Raw genomic sequence first — 20,489 nt, 5'->3', positions numbered from 1 at the left:
GTCAATCTGTCTTTTGATTGGGGAGTTTAATTCATTTACATTAAAATAATTATTGTTAAGGATTAATATCCGTTATTGTGCTATTTGTTTTCTTTATGCCTTATAGCTTTCTTGGTCTCTTATTTCTTGCATTATGTCTTCTTTTTTTTGTATTAAAATAGTTAAATCCCATTTATATAAATTCTATAGCTGTTTTCTTTGTGGTTACTTTGGGGATTACATTTAATGTCCTAAAGTTACAATACTGTAGTTTGAATTTTTACCAGCTTAGGTGAATAGTTTTTTAAACATGATTTGTTTGTCCATGTTTACTGGCAGTAGAAAGTTTTCATATTTGAATTAATCAGATTGACAGTTGAGGAATTTCATATTCTGAAAATATGCTATCTGGAAACCGAGTGTACCCCAGAACCACACAGGGGAACAATTTTACAAGAAATATTGAAGAGTTGATGTTTATGTCAGTGAGGAAAGAAAAGGAAATAGGAAATTAATGAATAATGAAGAGGAAGCTGATGTCAAAAATAGGGAATGTTACATTGAGTCAGAGAACCATTCTCATACAGATTTGTCAGAATTGGATGGGGGTTTAGATAATGTCTTAATATCAAAATGACATCCTTGATTGGATGTAAATTTAATAACATTAATTGAGGAGAACAGAGCTGATATGTTCATTATCATTACATTTCAATTAGGCCTGAAAATTTCAACTGTGAATGAATAATGAGAATAATGAATCTTAAATAGTTGTGTGAAAAAAATCCATCCAGTGTAAAGTGAAATTCAAGTTATTTCTGCAGTGTGGCTATGTTGAATGGAGGTAGATGAAGTACTCGGGTCTATCAGAAGCAATACAGTATTGTGGTTAAGGAGCAAGACAGTGCTGCCCTGTCTGGGTCCAGCCCCAGCTCTGCCGTGTACTGTGTAACTTTGGGGGACTGACTTAAACTCTTTTACTTCAGAGTCTTTATCTGTAACATGGTGATGACGATAATGATGGGGTCTGCCCTATGTCATTGTGTGACCATCAAATGAGTTGATTATACACAAAGTACTTTGAACACTGTCCAGCTCATATTAAGCATTTTATAAACAGTAGCTGCTGTTGTTATTGCTAAAGAGAGATAAGGATTGGCAAATCTTTTGCTTTTCCTGTTCAGATAGATTGATGTCTGAAAACTCGATGGTCCCAGCATGCAAAGATGATGATGCTGGCATATTCCTCCATCAGATCATTCTCCTCCTTGGTGTCCCCACCTTACCTCTTAATGCCACTTGGGAAATTATTACCTGTAGAAGACTTTATGGGTGTTGTAAACTGAAGCCTTACACCTTCCCTATAAATCAGGGGTCCTGAAAACTGCAGCCTATAGGTAAATCTGACCCACCACATTTTTATATGGGCTCCTAAGCTAACAATGGGTTTTCAATGGTTGAAAAAATCGAAAGAAGTATAAAGTTTTGTGACATGAAATTTTAGCCAATTAATTTATGTATTGTCTATGGTAGTTTCTGTGTAACAATGGCATAGTAGAGTAGTTGCAATTGAGACCAAATGGCCTGCAAAACCTAAAATATTTATTATCAGGCCCTCTTCAGAAAAAATTTGCCCACCCCTGCACTAAATAATACCGTTCAATGCTTTACATTCTCCTAAAGTGTTTTGGTTTTTTTTTTTTTTTTTTTTTTGCGGTACACGGGCCTCTCACTGCTGTGGCCTCTCCCATTGCGGAGCACAGGCTCCGGACGCGCAGGCTCAGCGGCCATGGCTCACGGGCCCAGCTGCTCCACGGCATGTGGGATCTTCCCGGACCGGGGCACGAACCTGCGTCCCCTGCATCGGCAGGCAGACTCTCAACCACTGCGCCACCAGGGAAGCCCTCTTCTAAAGTTTTTTGATTAGACAATACTAGGCCGTAACTTTTCATTCAGTTTTTACTCTCCTAGTTTTTCTTTGCAGAAATACTATTTCTTTTCTTAAATTTATCATGTGTTGGCTATGAATCATTAATTCAGGGTTTTCTTGGGCACTCATGTCTCAATTATGAACAACAACTTTGAGGTATCAGAATACTTTTACCTGCAATTATATCTTATACCATGTGTACTGTTACTGAGAGAGAATGGTATTTCCTTTCATAGAATCTTACAGTTGGAAGGGGCTTCAGGGTCATCTAGTTGTGCTCACTGACATTATACAGGAAGAAATGGAAGCCCCAAGAGGTAATGTAAGTGACCCACTGTCACAGGGCCAGGTCAGCATGGAATCAGAAGTAGTGTATATTTCTTGGTCTGAGTCAGCCTCTGTTTCTGTCTTACCAATCCCAGATCCCCTAAACCAATTGTCAAGGCCAGCTTGTGTGTTGACACTGAAGGCCTTGCAGACACAGGCTCACCCAAAAGGGTTTGTTTCTGCAGAATATTCCTGCTTAGTGTCTGCTTGTATCTGCTTCTTCTCTGGAGAAGTCTTTGAGATGCTTTGATAAAGAAGTATAAAATAAAAGGATGAAAATGCTGCCATCCTTGGACTCATTTTTTCATTTCTTTGAACTCTGGCCAAATATTTTGTGGGGCACAGAGCAGTGTTCACAGTCAAAAGAAATAGAGCTCATGCAATGGGTGCTGTATTCCCAGAAAACAGAAAAAAATGAGATTCAGGTACTTACTAGTAATTGGCCCAAATATTTCACTCCTTTGATTCTTCAGTTATTTTTCCCCTGGTCCTGGGTCACCCTTTAATTCCCAGGTATCATATATAATGAGGTCCTTCCTGAACTCTATGAGGAACAATTGAATTTGAAAGAACTGGGCTGGTTATATTCAAATGTTATAAAGGGAACAAAATGTGAAACAGATATTTACGATTGAAAAATCACTTCTATTTAACTTTAGGAGAAATAAGACTAATTTTCCAGTTTTTACTTTCTAAGGTATAATCTCCTATAATCGTAGTTTGAATCACCTAAGAAGTATAAGTGTTCTGAGTTACTACTGGGAGGTTAGTTAATATTTCGTCTTAAATGAAAAATTTTCAGTTTGATGTCACCTGTTTGATAAGCAAACGTTATTCTTTGACACCTTCCTTTGACCTACTCCCACTCTCCCATTTCTTAGATTTAAACCTAAGTCTTTCCCTTACTTTGATTCTGTTTTTCTCCCATCATCTTCATTATTTTCCTCTTCATTACCCTTTGAATTTTGAAGCTCAATTTGGTTTTCTAAATGTACATACCATTCCTACCTTCTGTTATCTACCCCCTAACAACTGTGAATCATACATTTTAAAAAAGCCCTCTGCGGGCTTCCCTGGTGGCGCAGTGGTTGAGAGTCCGCCTGCCGATGCAGGGCACACGGGTTCGTGCCCCAGTCCGGGAAGATCCCACATGCCGCGGAGCAGCTGGGCCCGTGAGCCATGGCCGCTGAGCCTGCGCGTCCGGAGCCTGTGCTCCGCAACGGGAGAGGCCACGGCAGTGAGAGGCGGGGCCTTTTAAAATCTCAGTTCACATGATGTAAATCCTTTGTATCTAAACTCATATCCTCAGGCACCTAGTATCATACCTGAGCTTTGAAACAACCTCTATCATATCAGGCTTGCAGTTCCTATTAATGGCCTTGATTTAGAAGTTGAGGATATTAGGTAAGAATTGTCAAAGGTAGTCATAGGAAAAGGAGCAGTGTAGAGACAGGCCTTCTGTGCAGGAGAAAACAGTGCTAGACCAAGTTGAAGGAGACCTGGGGTTGAGACCTGGTTCTCTTACTAATTCTTACCAAATATCTCCCTCTCTTCTAGTTTTATATCCTCATCTGAACAATGAGGAGATTGAATGAGATGGTCTAAGCTTCTAACTGTAAGAGGGGGACTGAGAAAAGGGAATTGAAAAGATCATGTTGTGTAGGGATATTGTGAAGGTAAAAAAAAAAAATGCTGGATGAAAGGTCATAGATGGAGAAGATAAGGCCTAAATTTGGTATACATGGGGTCTCATCACATCATAGAGATGCTTTAACAGTTTGGATAAAATCTTAAAGAAGCTCCCAGAGTAATATGGTTTGACTCTCATTTCCCAGTGAAGGGAATCACCTATATGTGCTCTCCTTCCCCCAGTTCCTTTTGTTGTCACTGTTAGTAGCTCACTAAGAGCCTGTGGATTGCAGGTCCTCCTCAAAAGAATTTCTTCTCAAGTTTGGTGTGAATGATAAATGTCCTTGTGAGTATTCTGTGAAAGCAGTTTTTATTTTGATGAAAATGCAAGTGTTTTTCTTGACCTTTCTGCAAGTGGGTGAAGCAGACCTTTGAGGAAGCTGATAAGAATGGTGATGGCTTATTGAACATTGAAGAGATACACCAATTGATGCACAAACTAAATGTCAATCTGCCCCGAAGAAAAGTCAGACAAATGTTTCAGGTATATTTTCACAATTGGATTGGCCTTATGTAAAATACACGTTGGAGGTTATCGATATACTGAGGTATTTCAAAAGGCTATTTTGCCTTGTTGGAAGCTAATATTACTACTCTGTATTGTTTTGTTTTTCTTTGAAGACAGAGGCATTTTATTTCATCAAGGAAAACTTCCTAAACTTAACATGCATCCACAGTTTCACTTCCTAAAGTGCTTTGTTGTTGTTGTTGCCATTTTCAGAGAGTAATTCTAAGCATTTAACCTGGTACTTAAATAATGGAGCAAATGGGATCAAGTCACTTGGAGAGGATGATAAGATCTCATCTACCAACCTCATGGTCTGTTGTGAGGATCAGAATAAAGACTGAGTAACACGACAAAATAGCACGCGTGGAAATCCTCAAGAGCCCTCTATTTTGTTACAGAGGAGTTTAAGATTTAGAATCCTTAAGGCTTAGAAGCGCTGTATCACTTCTACCATTTAGGGAGCCCTCCAGAAGTTCACTCCAGCTGCTTGTTGGTGTTAGATGAGATGCTCTTTCCCTGTTGGTAAGTTCTGGAGGAAAATCCATGGGCCCAAACTTATTCTGTGGCCCCCAGCTGGGATTGTACTCAGTCTTCCACCTAAGGTGCAAAAGTGAGTTCTGTTAAGTTAAAGTTGGTGCAAAGACATGTTAGATTATTAGTAATTAGTAGACTACTAATTCAGGAAATGCTCTTATTTGGAGATAAGTCATATGTATAATCCATGTTTTGCAGTGATTTTCTAAGTGACTAGGTAGGTGATATTTTTAATATGTAAAATTAAGTATAAGCGTTATATTTTATGATGTTTAATGTTTTGTGCTTCCTTTGTTTTCTAACCTCGTGTTATCAGAGATGGTAAGGGCAGAAACAGCATGAGGGGTGAGTTGCAACAATGAATGGAAGATGGAGGATGGCTTCGATCTGTGACCTCTTACGGTCACAGGTCCTGTGGTCTTGTCCTTGGAAGCTGGAGATGGTTTGCACTGGGGGAACTGGGTCCCATTGCACTGAAGAGAATGGAAAGAAGAGGAAGGAATGAGATAGTCTATAAAAGGAACCAGAGATGGAATGAGGGACTTTGGAGGGGAAATGAGTTGTCACAGAGTGAATTGTTTTTAAGTTATATGGAAAGGTTTGCCATGTTCTTGGCACTCCCTGTGACATCTTACTTTTGTTCTATTTCGAGTCCCACCTCCCCATGCATTCCTTTCCATAGGAGATATTCATAGTACTGGAGAGATAGCTCTGATTAAATCAGAGAGGCCACACTTAAATAGGAGGGCAAAATCTATACCTACAAAAATAATGATTTGGGGGGTACTTTTTGGAAATAAGATAGAGAAGTAACATAAGATATTAAACTATTTTTACTTCTGTATTTTTTCCTCCTTCAGACACATTTTATCTCTAATACACTGAGTATTTTAGAGGGTAAACCGGGAAATATTTATGTCAAAAGTCTCGTAAGTTCAAAGTTAATGCTTTAGAGAAGTTTTAAGAAAACAGTAAGGTCTCTTTTTATGACCTTGGATTTAAAGACTGAAAGACTTCTCAAGCCGGCAGTGACTAGAGAAGCAGCTGGACTTCTATTGTATGTAGAATATTTCTATCATAGGTCTTGCATGTAGCAGAGTTCTGTGAGTGCTCAGGGTGGAGTGATGGAAACAAAGATCTTAGTATTATTTTAAGGAACTTTTTTTTCTGAGTTGCTGGTAAAGACATTAAAGCCTTCCTGGAATTTTCTTTGCCTTTTTGTTGCAGTACAAGATTCAGCTGGTTTCTTTTAAAAATAGTCTTTTAAGGTATGGATAGCTTCTTTTGAAGTCTTTGATGCTATTGCTTAAACCTTAGAGTTTACTGTTCTTAATGGTTTAGGCATTTCCAAGGAAGTCTTGAAAAATGTATCATCTCTCTATCCAGGTCTAGATATTTTGAAACAAACTTATGGCAGAAATATGAACATTAGACCTACTTTCTTTGGATGCAAAGACTCTACAACCAAGAGCCTCAAACACCAAAAATGTTGGTATTCTCTAGACCAATCTGTCTCTGCCTTTAAAATGACAGAAAGCAACAGCATCACAGAGAAACAGTGTATGATTTAAATATTGGTCTAAGTGGTTGCTCAGAATTGACCCAAAGTTAGCAAAGTTTAAAAAAGTATATTTTTATACACACTTTGACTTTCAAAACTGTACTTAAAACCACATACCAGCTGACTATATGTCACAACATCTATGAATTTCAAAATGCCATTCAGTCCCTGTCAGTTTTTGCTCAGCTACAGCTGTGTTCACTAAAAATAAAGGAGATCATGTAAATGGATTGGTTTTTCATTATATATCCCCAACAGTTTTATGGTTTTATGACAAATTCAGCCAATCCGAAAGCAGGTACGTGGCGAAAGATCCTTGCTCAATAATTACTAGGAGCAAATAATTTCAACTAGTGATCAGTCCAGATGGATTTTTCAGGCTTTTATGGAGGAAAAGGTACCAATGATGCTGATGGCTGTAAGAGCAATAAGCTACCTATGCAGAATTAAGAGAGATTCTATTATAGGTAAAAATTATATTTGATTGAATCGCAGGTCAGAAGCTGATGAGAGACTAGAATTTTCATCATGTATTAAATGTATTTTCTCTCTTTTGTTCTTGATTAGTCTTGTCCAAAATTTCTTTTATTAGTTTTGTCAAAAGACCAGCTTTGGGTTTAATTGCTAACGTTTGATGTTATATCTGCTTGTTTTCTATTTCATTGCTTTCTGCTTTTGCTTATAATTTATTTCCTTCTATTTTCTTTAGCTTAACTTTTTTCTAGCTTTTGGAGTTGAATTATTAGCTTCTCTGATTTTAATCTACATTGCTTATACATTGAAAACTTCAAGTTTCCTTCTAACTACTACATCACACAAGTTGTAACACGTGGTACATGCGTTTACTTCTGTACGTTTCATTTCCTATTTAGAAATGTGTTTTTTCCAGACACAGTTTTTTTTAAGCTTTGTTTGTTGCTTTATAAATTTACTGTGATCAGAGAAATTAGTTTTTATAAGGTTGATTCTTTATAATTTGAAACTTTTTTGTGGCCTAATATATAGTCAGTTTTTAAATTGATCCATGTGTGCTTGAAAAGAACTCATTTACCATTTGTGAAATGTGTATTAGCCTTTTTTATAGTAAATATTATTTCCGGCTACTGAATTTCCTATTTCAAACTCTCACACTGCCTTGTTATTTTCTATGCCTCTTTCAGGAAGCTGATACAGATGAGAATCAGGGAACTTTGACATTTGAAGAGTTCTGTGTTTTTTACAAAATGATGTCATTGAGACGGGACCTTTATTTGTTGCTTTTGAGCTACAGTGACAAGAAAGATCACCTAACTGTGGAAGAACTGGCTCAGTTTTTGAAGGTGGAGCAAAAGGTATCATTAGACTGTTAAACTGAATGTTTACTTAAGAATACTTGTGAAAGATACATGAGTTTTTCTTGAGGTTGGGTGTAGATATTCTTTAAATTTAGAATAGAGGGGTAAATATCACAATTCCACAAAAATCTTATCTATGAGTTATTTAAAATGTGTTTCCAGCATCTTTAAAGAGGGAGTGACAAACTGAACACTTATACAATCTTTAACCTTAAATATGCATATTTTTCCACAGAGTAGTGGCAATTAACTCATGTGTTTCCTTTCAGATACCATGGTAATGTTTTCTTTATAGTAATAACATAGCTAGACATTTATTAACTATGACATAATTCTTAACTAGCAGTATAGTAATTCATTGGTAAATATCTTCCTTCATACCTTGCCCTGTGCATCTCTTCCATTTTGGCTGTGCTGTATACTTTATAATTAACCAGTAATAGTAAGTAAAGCACTTTTCTGAATTCTGTGAGTCATTCTGGCGAATCTTGGAAACTGAGTTGTGGGAATTGACAAAGACTTTCTCCTTAATGAAACAAACTCTAAGCAGGCTCTTTTGAGCCAGTTTTTCGAAGGGTCCATCCTTTGGCCTTGTCCTTAAGAGTCCAGCTGTAGCAAGAATCCTGTCAGTTTAACCAGTCTCCATCCTCGATATCTAATCGTCCTCAATATCTGATAAAATTCCTCGCCTATCACTATTCCCTGGGTGATATTTGATCAGCCTGGCCTGCATTTCAGGAAGAATCCTGTTAGGTCGGATTAGCCAGAATCCCCTCTTATGCCTCCACTGACCCCTATCTTGCTCCTGGGCTATAAATCCCCACTTGTATTCGCAAATAAGCCAGTTCTATACTGAGCTCTCTTTTTCCGTTTTGCAACAGTTACTTATTAAAATCTATTTTTACTGTTTTAAGTAATGTCCAGAACTCCCAAATTTGTAGTAGGCCAGGCAGAAGTGGGGGTAGCCTGAGACCTCATCTGCGACATCTGAAGCAGGGTTAGCCTGTGGGACTGAGCCCTGCAGGGTCTAATGCTGACTCCAGATGGTAAGCGTCATGACTGAATTGCATTGCTGGATACCCAGCTAGTGTCGGAGAGTCAGTGTTGGTGGTGTCAGAAAAAAGACACTAGACCTGGTAATATTTTACTTTATCCCATTACCACAATCACATACATTTTAGGAATTACAGATCCAGATTTTATACATTTTGTTGTTGCTTTAAGGATTAAGCCAGATAGTGTTAGCAAAATGTTTTATCAAAATCAGTTATTTTAGTTTGATAATTTGGCAAAGGCAGAGATTCTCCATTAACAAAGTTAGCTGTTAAGGCAGGCAGAAAATGGGAATGGGGTAATAGAAGAATTATTTTCCCCAGAGACCATGCCCTTTCTAAATCATTATTCCCTGTTTCCTGCAATTATAACTACTCCTGCATTGTCATCAGAAGAACTCTTCACAGTATAGTGGAAAGAACCTTAGACCAGGAGTACAGAAAATCTGCATTTCATATCCTGCAAGCTTTATCAGTTGGAGAATCTTGGGCAGGCCAATCAGTACTGTTTCTGAGCCTTGGTTTCCTGATCTGTACAAAGGGGAGCTGATACCTACCTTTCTTATCTCACAATGTCAGATTGAAAATTGATTGGGATGATGAATGTGAAAGCCCTTTGACAGAGATATTCAGAAGCACAGCAGTGTGAGAAATTAAAATGTTCAAAGAAAGCGACTTCAAATTCATTTGTGCTAGTGGAATTTACCCAATCCATTTGAATAGCAATAGTGGATGTCACTTGCTAAGGGGCATATGTTTCTTCCCTCCTATTGTTATATTGACATTCAACCAGTAAATTTTAGTTGGGGGAAACAGAAGCCAGTGTTCTGTGACATCTGCTCCTGGCAAATGATTACGCGTTTCCAGTTTAATTTTCTAAACTAGCTTGAAGCTACATATGGGTATAACATGAAAGAAATTTTTTTAAATTATCATATATCAAGAGGAAAATATTAATGTCCTGAAACTTTATATGTGGTCCAATATATCAAACATCATAAAATGAATGTCAAGTGCAAACTTGGAAAATATTTATAATATACAAAAGAGAGAAATAGTGAATTTCCTTAATATGGAAAGTACTTCCACAGACAATTGAGGGAAAAGATGACTACCCAATAGAAAAATGTGCAAAACATTTGAAACATATAAAAAAATTTGCACAATGTCAATGATCTATTAAAAATGTTCATCCTTCACTAGTAATTTAAAAATGTGAAATAAAACCAAGACTTTTTGAATTTTACTTTTTATTTTAATATGCTTCTGTATTATTTCCATTTTTAAATTTTTTTTTAATTGGAGTATAGTTGATTTACAATGTTAAGAGACCATATATCACCCATCAAATTAGTAAAGGTTAAAAAAATATACTACCAAACATGGTGTCCATTTCTTATATTTCTGGTGAAGCTGTGGAATGGTACAATCTTTCTATGGGCAGTTTTATCATTAAATTGTATATAATATATAAAATTTTTACCAATCCATTTTACATCTAGTAGTTCATCCTAAGGAAATAATTGTGTATAGAAAAAAAAGTTATAAAGTTGTGCATTTCAGCATTCTTTAAAACAGAGAGAAATTGGACATGATCTAAAAGTGCAGCAGGAGAGTCATTAGTCAAGAGTTTTGTGGGGTTTTGAGTTTCAAAATGGGATTTTCACAGTGGAACGAACCTGAGGCAATTTGATGATCCATATGGCAGTAATTCATTCGTTTCTGATGGTGTAAGATTGGTGTAGACACCAGAGTATTCCGATTTTACAGATTTACTGAGTTGTGAAATGAAATATCACTGCCGGCCACATATGCTGTCCGGGATTATGGGAGTTCAAATATTGGCCCGTGAGTCAGATTTTTATTCCACTGAAGCTCTTTGCACAATGAATTTATGCCTTTGACAGGTCCAACTGCTGTTTGATTAGGACTTTCATCCTTAAAATATGATGTGCTAAGGTAAATTCTTACTGTCTTTTATATCTGTGAAGAAGTGCCAGTTAAGGAAGAAGCCAGTTGGCTGAGGTTTCTCTTCCATTGCTTCCTTGCATCCACAGATCAAGATCACAGATGTCCACTAGTCTGTGATTCCAGAGTACGTGGGTTGGTTGAGGCTCTTTGTTTCATTTTTTTCCCCTGTTTGCCAAAAAGCAACCTTCATCTCTTCCAGAGTTCCTATCCATTTTTTGGCACTGGCGCTGAATGTGTTTTGAGTTCAATTCTTTTCAGAGTTTTGGTTCAGGAGTGAGAAATTGATTTCGTTCCCCCCACTCTCCTTGACAACCTTTCTTAGCAAGCCTCTACCTTCTCTTTATCTTTTTGTTTCTCATGGATTGAAGAGTGAGGAAGAGAAGGCAGGAATATTGAAGAGTCCTTATAGTTTTCAAACCCTTCTAGCTGTTAGCCAAGAGCAAAAGCTACTTCCATAGATAAGTCAAAAGCAGATTTCTATTTATGTAGTGTTTTTCTCTGAAATATGCATGTGGATGGTTAATTCCAGGGGAGTTTTCAGAACTTTTCTGATCCCATGCTAGCGCGCCCTCTTCTTGCTGAACTTTATGACATAGACCTATACATTATCCCTTTGTGGTGGTTCTAACAGTTGCTCATTTTGCTTTTTTATTCTTTCTGCTGAAATATTCCCTTGATTCTTCTGATCCAATTATAGGTGTCATTTGTTCCCTCTCCCTTCACTGTCCTTTACTGAATCCAGACTGGTTTGGTGAGAGTCGTGGTCATTCTAATCTTACCTCTCTTGTGAGAAATAATTATAAATTCTTCTTTGCTATAACTACCCCTTTCTGGTGCTAGTGTACCTTTATCTTCTTTTTTTTTTTTTAAATCATTCTCCTCGTCATAAAAGCAGTTCTTTAAGAAGCTTTCCTGACTTTGTTTCATTTTTCTTAATTATTCACAGTTAAAGCAGTGAGAGACTGTTCAGAGTAATTATGTCATGTAATATTTTTTCTCCCTTGAATATAGTTCCCAAATGACATTTTTCTGTGAAATAGTCATGTATTTAAATGCTTTGAAATTTGTGGATTAATTTTTGGATGAGTGAGAGTAGCCATTTTGGGGAGATAAATAGCTCTCATGGTTGTCTTATTCAGCTGGAAACTGAATGACCATTCATTTAGAGATGTTTCTCTACTCCCTGCTGAAATTACCCAAAAATACAGTAAAAAGACCTCTCCCCCCCTGTAAAACCACAAGGACAAAGAGAATGGGAGAGGAAACAGAAACAACAAAATCTTAAAACTTGTCTGATCCAAAGGAGACCCCAGAGCACTGAAACTCAAGCCCACGGAGAAGGAAACCACAAAGCATGTTCATTTGCCCAGAAGAACCCAAGGAAGATCAAAAATGAAATTTACATGATACTCTGAAAACAGAAGAGCAGGGGTTGAAAACACAAGCACTGGTTGGAAGTCTGATCCAGATGTAGTTAGGGCTCCAGATTCTCTCCCCTACCTCTTGCAGCAGGACAGCTGTCCCTTCTCCACCCTGGCATAAAACTGAAAATAAGAGCTGGAGGAGGATGGACCAGAAGAATCTGGACTGAGGCATACCAGGCACACCTGAGCGTGGGCACTGGAACATGGGGAGCGTGGCAGATGGTTTATAAAGATGGCTACAGTAGCTCCCACATCCCTGTATGTGTGTGGCTTTGCAGCGTGACATTGCCTCTCCTCCCATCAAGAAGTGGAGTCTGTTTTTCTGCCCCTTGAATCTGGGCTGGCTTTGTGACCTGGTTTGACTAATGGATTGTAGCACACTAGATGTACAAGGAACGTAGGCTTCAGGGAGCCTTGGCAGTTCCACTCTTGCCCTGTTGGGGCTGTTAGACTGTCATGTGAGGAAGCCAGGTAGTTTCTCTGAGGAGGAGAGATGATGTGAAGGGGCCCAGCCAACAGCCAGCACGAGCCACAGTCATGTTGGTGAGGCCATTTTGGACCATCTGACTGTAGTCACCTGACTAGATGCCTGCAGTCACATGAGTAACCCCTAGGTGAAAACACAATAACCATGTGGCTGGACTCAGTCCCACTTACCATCCTACACAATTGTGAACAAGTATTGATAAGTGCTGGTGGTTTTAAGTTTCTAAGTTTTGGGAGGTTTGTTTCACAAAAATAGATATGAATACAAAGATTAAATGAACATTTATGCATTGAAGTGTGAGAGCCATAACCCTCTTCCAAGGTTCAGATCCCAGGTTTATCCCTTACAAGTAGGACATTGGAAAATTTTCCTTGGAGGCATATTACAGACTATAGTGGGTTGAATAGTAGCCTGAAAAGATATGTCCAAGTCCTAACTCCCAGTATCCGTAAATGTGACCTTATTTGGAAGTAGGGTCTTTGTAGATGTACTTAAGGATGTTAAGATGAAATTATCCTACATTTTGTGTGGACCCTAAATCCAATGATGAGTGTTCTTATAAGCAACAGAAAAGAGGACATAGACACACAGAGGGAAGGTGGCTGTGTGAAGATGGAAGCAGAGATTGCAGTTATGAAGCTCCAAGCCAAGGAATGCCAAGATTTGCCAGCAGCCATCAGAAGCAAGGGGAGGGGTATGGAATAGATCCTCCGTCCAAGTCTCCAGAGGGAATCATCCCTTTTAACAGCTTGATTTTGGACTTCTGTCCTCCAGGACTGAGAGAGAATAAGTTTCTGTTGTTTTCAGCCCTGAGTTTGTGGTACTTTATTATAGCAGTCCTAGGAAACTAACACACCAACCCAAGGAAAAAAAACCCCTAAAGATATTTACATCAGAAATTTCCTGAGTCCAGCCAGAGAATTCTACAGTGAAGCCCACTAGTCAGTAAGCTCTGCTCATGAATACAGAGCTTCCAGCCAATTTTTTCTTGCCTTAGTTTGAAATAGGTTTTTAAATAGTCAGTTTAAAAAATGGGTTTTGAATAACCAAAGCTTACCACGTTTGAGGAAATTCTTTGCTATAAAAAAGAGACAAAGGCAAACAAATAGAATCAAGAAACTTGGAGGAAATAGAGGCAATGCAGGGAGAAGGAAACTTTAAAAACTGACATTAATACAGCAGAGCGATTAAAAAAACTTCAGCCATGAACAAGAGAAAGATGCTATGAGAAAAGAAGATTCAGAGGAAGAAGAGAGCAGAGAACTAAATTCATTAGTTGGCTTAGAAGATAAAGTTGAGAAAATTGTCCCCAAAGGAGAACAAACAGGAAAGAAATGGAAAAAATATAAGGACATTAGTAGATCGATCCTGAAGTTCCGCTATCTGAATAACAGGAGTTACAGAAAAAGATAAGAAAAAATAGAAGGGAGGATATTATCAAATAAGTAATACAAAAAATGATTAGAGCCCAAAGGGAGGAATGTCTAAATTGGTAGGGTCCACTGAGTGCCAAACACAGTGAATGTAGAAAAGATCCACGCAGAGACAAATCAAAGTGAAATTTTGCAATGCCAAGGATAAAATGAAACCCTAAAGACTTGCAGAAAGGGGGAAAAAAAGCCTTATCAAATTAATGAACAAAGACAGGTCCTGTAAAAAGGATTGGAATCAGAATGGCATCAGACTTCTCAACAGCAACTCTGGAAGCCAAAAATCATGAAGCAATGATTTCCGACCTAGAACTTTCTACCTGGTCAATTTGTCAACCAAATGTGGGCACAGAATAAAAAACACACACAAAAATATGTGCAAGAAATAAATAATTTACCTCTCAAGTGCTCTTTGATAAGAGTGACAGAATGAAATTGGGACAAAAAACGGAGTGAAATTTTAGAACTTAACCAGCCTGGAAAAAGGAGGACTTTTATAGTGGAAAAAATGGAATTCATGGATGCCCTCTTGCCTTTGATGTGGAAAATTATACCAAGAGACCATTAGAGTCATTGGGAAGAATTTGGATAGGGACATTACAAATTAAATGAATGGATGGGAATTCCAGCAGTTAAATCAGAAGAAAATTCTATAAGAATAGAAACACAATCAGATTATACAATAGACCTAATGTTAACATTTGCATATTCAGGACAATTTACACACTGAATTGTAGTTTAATAAAAGTTAAGATATAACTGTATTGGGAGGATTGATGGAGGGCGAAAGTTAGTTTTGCTGGCCCAGAAGAGTTGTCTTTATTTAAAAACAATAAAAAGTTAAGAGATAATATTTAAAGTATATGAAATATAAAATAACATCATTAACATAATAATTAGGAGTATAAAGACTCATTCCACAAGAAATATCTAGAGATGTTGGCATTATTACCTCTGGACAGTGGCTCTGCGTATAAAGGGGGAATTCTGCTTTTAGTCATAAGCGTCTCTGTTTTGACTGACTTAATTATGGATATGTTACTTCAGTAAAAATAAATGGAAAAGAGTTTAGGAACCTTAAAATTCTTTGCAAATTATATTATGATTTTGTGTTTCGTGTGTTTTGGGAGTCATTCCAATCTGGAATCATCAAAGAGGTCAAATTATGATAACTGATTTGAAAGTTGCAAAAATTTCAAAAGTTAAGATCCAGGAGTTTCAACTATACTGAAAAAAATAATCACTTTTAAAAGTAAGTATTTCAATTTCTTAGCAGAAATAAAGAAAACACCCAGACAGTAGATACAAGGTAAAAGAAAAAGCTTTGGAGTTGAATTGAGAAGGTTGAAATTTGAACTTTGGTGCTGCCTTTTAATGATTTTATGACTTTGGTTGTGATAACCATTCTCAGTGTCAGTTTTCCTACCTACAGGATGGGGATAAAGATACTAAGTTTACAAGAACTGTTTAAGATTATGGATGTAAAAACTTTTTATAAACTGCATAACATTGACTACATTATATAAACGTAATCAAGTTTTCCTCAAGTTCTTCTTTTAGCACAAATTACTCTGTATAGAAAAAACAATCACTAGTGTTAAGAGACAGTGAGTGGCTCAGATATTGATAGCAAACAAGACTTTCAAGTAAACTCCATGGGAAACAGGGAGAAAATGTTTCTATTTCATCTTATCAGCCATGTCAAATAGAAAGCAAAGCAAGGGGAAAAAGAACAATAAAGAGCTAAACTAAACTATGTTAAACCTTCATTCATACAGTAAAATCCCAATGTAACTTTCAAAGTGAGGTCTGAAAAAGTCAATTGTGTAAAATGCAAGATTTTGCTATTGGGAAGTTAATTAAATGAAAGCAGGGATGGAGGAAGGATGAGAGCAGATTGACTTACATTTCAATTCTCATTGTTATGAGGTTTTAATGTATTTCACTGAGTTAATCCTTAATACTTGAATTTTGGATTAGCTCCCATTAATTCTTACATGGTGCCCAGGAAATTTTGGGCTTCCTAGAATGCCTACTGATATTTTCATCAATTTAATGAATACTTTTCAAATATGATGATTTTTGTTAACACATCCTGCTTTGTATTTTGAGCTAGTAACATGTTCTCATCAGCAATTAGCTCCATCCCAGGATGCTGGGGTTTTTTTTGTTTGTTTGCTTGAATTTTTTTAGATCTCATTGTCTCCTGGTAGACTACCTGAGTCTAGTGCAAGTCCCCAACATCTCTGGACAAATGGCCTCGTAAACCAAATAATTGCAATGTGAATTCAGTCTTCCAATGGCACATACAATTTTTATCAATTTGGTTCTATTTTGTGAGAAATTATTTATCTTTTAGACTGCACGTGATAAGCCTCTCTAGCTTATAGCAGACAAATTAATGAGCTGCTTAAAGCCAGACTTGGTCAGTTGAGTTCCTCGCAGGCAGCATGGTTTCATTTATTTATGGTATTTTCGGGTGGTGTCTGGTAATGTAGGCCTCTGCATGGAGTAAAGGTTATAAAATTTACTCAAAGAATGTGTTAGCCATTATGCAGCTAGTTTTAGGGGAAAAAAAGCATTCTGTGCTCTTTCAAACATGCAAAAAATGGTTGCATAACAGAGCTTTTTTTCCCCCTGCAATAAGTTAAATGCTATTAAATAGACAGTTTGAGTTAGATTTCACTAAAGCATAGGTATTGAACCTAAGAGATAATAGAATTTTTGAGAATATCATTGAAATATAAAATACTGGCTCGCAAGTTAGCTTCCTCTATCATTATTCATTAGTATATTTTATTGATTGATCTTTTTTTATTTTATTAAAATTTTTTTTAATACAGCAGGTTCTTACTGTCTATTTTATACACATCAGTGTGTACATGTCAATCCCAATCTCCCAATTCATCCCACCACCCCACCCCCACCCCCACTTTCCCCCTTTGGTGTCCATATGTTTTTTCTACATCTGTGTCTCTATTTCTGCCTTTTCATCTGTACAATTTTTCTAGGTTCCACATATATGCATTAATATACGATATTTGTTTTTGTCTTTCTGACTTACTTCACTCTGTATGACAGTCTCTAGGTCCATCCACATCTCGACAAATGACCCAGTTTCATTCCTTTTTATGGCTGAGTAACATTCCATCGTACATACGTACCACATCTTCTTTATCCATCCATCTGTCGATGGGCATTTAAGTTGCTTCCATGACCTGGCTATTGTAAATAGTGCTGCAATGAACATTGTGGTACATGACTCTTTTTGAATTATGGTTTTCTCAGGGTATATGCCCAGTAGTGGGATTGCTGGGTCATATGGTAGTTCTATTTTTAGTTTTTTAAGGAACCTCCATACTGTTCTCTACAGTGTCTGTATCAATTTACATTTCCACCAACAGTGCAAGAGGGTTCCCTTTTCTCCACACCCACTCCACACTTGTTGTTTGTAGATTTTCTGATGATGCCAATTCTATTTTTTAAAATTAATTTATTTAACTTTTATTTATTTATTATTTTTGGCTGCGTTGGGTCTTCGTTGCTGCATGCGGGCTTTCTCTAGTTGCAGGGAGCAGGGGCTACTCTTCGTTGCGATGCGCGGGCTTCTCGTTGCAGTGGCTTCTCTTGTTGCACAGCACGGGTTCTAGGTGCGTGGGCTTCAGTAGTTGTGGCTCGTGGGCTTCAGGAGTTGTGGCTTGCTGGCTCTAGAGCACAGGCTCAGTAGTTGTGGTGCACGGGCTTAGTTACTCCACGGCATGTGGGGTCTTCCCGGACCGGGGATCAAACCCATGTCCTCTGCATTGGCAGGCGGATTCTTAACCACTGCGCCACCAGGGAAGCCCGATGATGCCCATTCTGACTGGTGTGAGGTGATACCTCATTGTAGTTTTGATTTGCATTTCTCTAATAATTAGTGATGTTGAGCAGCTTTTCATGTGCCTCTTGGCCATCTATATGTCTTTGGAGAAATGTCTATTTAGGTCTTCTGCCCATCTTTGGATTGGATTGTTTGTTTTTTTAATATTGAGCTGCATGAGCTGTTTATATATTTTGGAGATTAATCCTTTGTCCATTGATTAGTTTGCAAATGTTTTCTCCCATTCTGAGGGTTGTCTTTTCATCTTGTTTATAGTTTCCTTTGCTGTGCAAAAGCTTTTAAGTTTCATTCAGTCCCATTTGTTTATTTTTGTTTTTATTTCCATTTCTCTAAGAGGTGGGTCAAAAAAATGTTGTTGTGATTTATGTCAAAGAGTGTTCTTCCTATGTTTTACTGTAAAAGTTTTATAGTGTCCGGTCTTACATTTAGGTCTTTAATCCATTTTGAGTTTATTCTTGTGTATGGTGTTAGGGTGTGTTGTAATTTCATACTTGTACATGTAGCTGTCCAGTTTTCCCAGCACCATTATTGAAGAGACTGTCTTTTCTCCATTGTATATCCTTGCCTCCTTTGTCATAGATTAGTTGTCCATATGTGTGTGGGTTTATCTCTGGGCTTTCTATCCTGTTCCACTGATCTATATTTCTGTTTTTGTGCCAGTACCATATTGTCTTGATTACTGTAGCTTTGTAGTGTAGTCTGAAGTCAGGGAGTCTCATTCCTCCAGCTCCGTTTTTTTCCCACAAGATTGCTTTGGCTATTTGGGGTCCTTTGTATCTCCATACAAATTTTTAAGATTTTTTGTTCTAGTTCTGTAAAAAATGCCATTGGTAATTTGATAGGGATTGCATTGAATCTGTAGATTGCTTTGGGTAGTATAGTCATTTTCACAATATTGATTCTTCCAATCCAAGAACGTGGTATATCTCTCCATCTGTTTGTGTCATCTTTAATTTCTTTCATCAGTGTCTTATAGTTTTCTGCATACAGGTCTTTTACCTCCTTAGGTAGGTTTATTCCTAGGTATTTTATTCTTTTTGTTGCAGTGGTGAATGGAATTGTTTCCTTAATTTCTCTTTCTGATCTTTCGTTGTTAGTGTATAGGAATGCAAGAGATTTCTGTGCATTGATTTTGTATCCTGCAGCTTACCAAATTCATTGATTAGCTCTAGTAGTTTTCTGCTGGCATCTTCAGGATTTTCTATGTATAGTATCATGTCATCTCCAAACAGTGACAATTTTACTTCTTCTTTTCCAATTTGTGTTCCTTTTATTTCTTTTTCTTCTCTGACTGCTGTGGCTAGGACTTCCAAAACTATGTTGAATAAAAGTGGTAAGAGTGGACATCCTTGTCTTGCTCCTGACCTTAGAGGAGATGCTTTCATGTTTTCACCATTGAGAATGGTGTTTGCTGTGGGTTTGTTGTATATGGCCTTATTATGTTGAGGTAGGTTCCCTCTCTGCCCACTTTCTGGAGAGTTTTTATCAGAAATCGGTGTTGAATATTGTCAGAAGATTTTCCTGTGTCTATTGAGATGATCATATGGTTTTTATTCTTCAACTTATTAATATAGTGTATCACATTGGTTGATTTGCATATACTGAAGAATCCTTGCATTGCTGGGATAAATCCCACTTGATCATGGTATATGATCCTTTTAACATGTTGTTGGGTTCTGTTTGCTAGTATTTTGTTGAAGATTTTTGCATCTATTCATCATGATATTGGTTTATAATTTTCTTTATTTGTGGTATCTTCGTCTGGTTTTGGTATCTTTGTCTGGTTTTGGTGATGGTGGCCTCATAGAATGAGTTTGGGAGTGTTCCTTCCTCTGCAATTTTTTGGAAGAGTTTGAGAAGGATGGGTGTTAGCTCTTCTCTAAATGTTTGATAGAATTCCCCTGTGAAGCCATCTGGTCCTGGGCTTTTGTTTGTTGGAAGATTTTTTTTTTTTTTTTTTTTTTGCGGTATGTGGGCCTCCCAGTGTTGTGGCCTCTCCCATTGTGGAGCACAGGCTCCGGATACGCTGGCTCAGCGGCCATGCCTCACGGGCCCAGCCACTCCGCAGCATGTGGGATCTTCCCAGTCCGGAGCACAAACCTGTGGCCCCGGCATCAGTAGGCGACTCTCAACCACTGCGCCAACAGGGAAGACTTGTTGGAAGATTTTTAATCACAGTTCCAATTTCATTACTTGTGATTGGATTGTTCATATTTTCTATTTCCTCCTGGTTCAGTCTTGGAAGGTTATATACCTTTCTAAGAATTTGTGCATTTCTTCCAGGTTGTCCATTTTATTGGCATAGAGCTGCTTGTAGTAGTCTCTTATGATGCTTTGTGTTTCTCTGGTGTCCACTGTAACTTCTCCTTTTCATTTCTAATTT

The 20,489-nt window shown here is 37.6% G+C and overlaps 1 protein-coding gene across 5 annotated transcripts in view; it reads left to right on the top strand.

Moving 5' to 3' along the window:
* Positions 1-20,489, top strand: part of PLCH1 (phospholipase C eta 1) — a gene marked incomplete at its 5' end in the record, with an annotated part of 212,634 nt that overhangs the window by 108,937 nt on the left and 83,208 nt on the right. For all 5 annotated transcript variants that reach the window (XM_082655618.1, XM_082655617.1, XM_082655615.1 and 2 more), the window contains 2 exons: positions 4,281-4,409; positions 7,689-7,859. In XM_082655618.1, coding sequence (XP_082511744.1) covers positions 4,281-4,409; positions 7,689-7,859 — 300 coding nt within the window. The remainder of the gene's footprint in view (positions 1-4,280; positions 4,410-7,688; positions 7,860-20,489) is intronic.

The sequence above is a fragment of the Grampus griseus genome, assembly GCF_964374135.1.
Source record: "Grampus griseus genome assembly, chromosome: 5".
Lineage (NCBI taxonomy): Eukaryota > Metazoa > Chordata > Mammalia > Artiodactyla > Delphinidae > Grampus > Grampus griseus.
The sequence above is the reverse complement of the archived record's forward strand: the minus strand, read 5'-3'. Positions and strand labels throughout refer to the sequence as shown.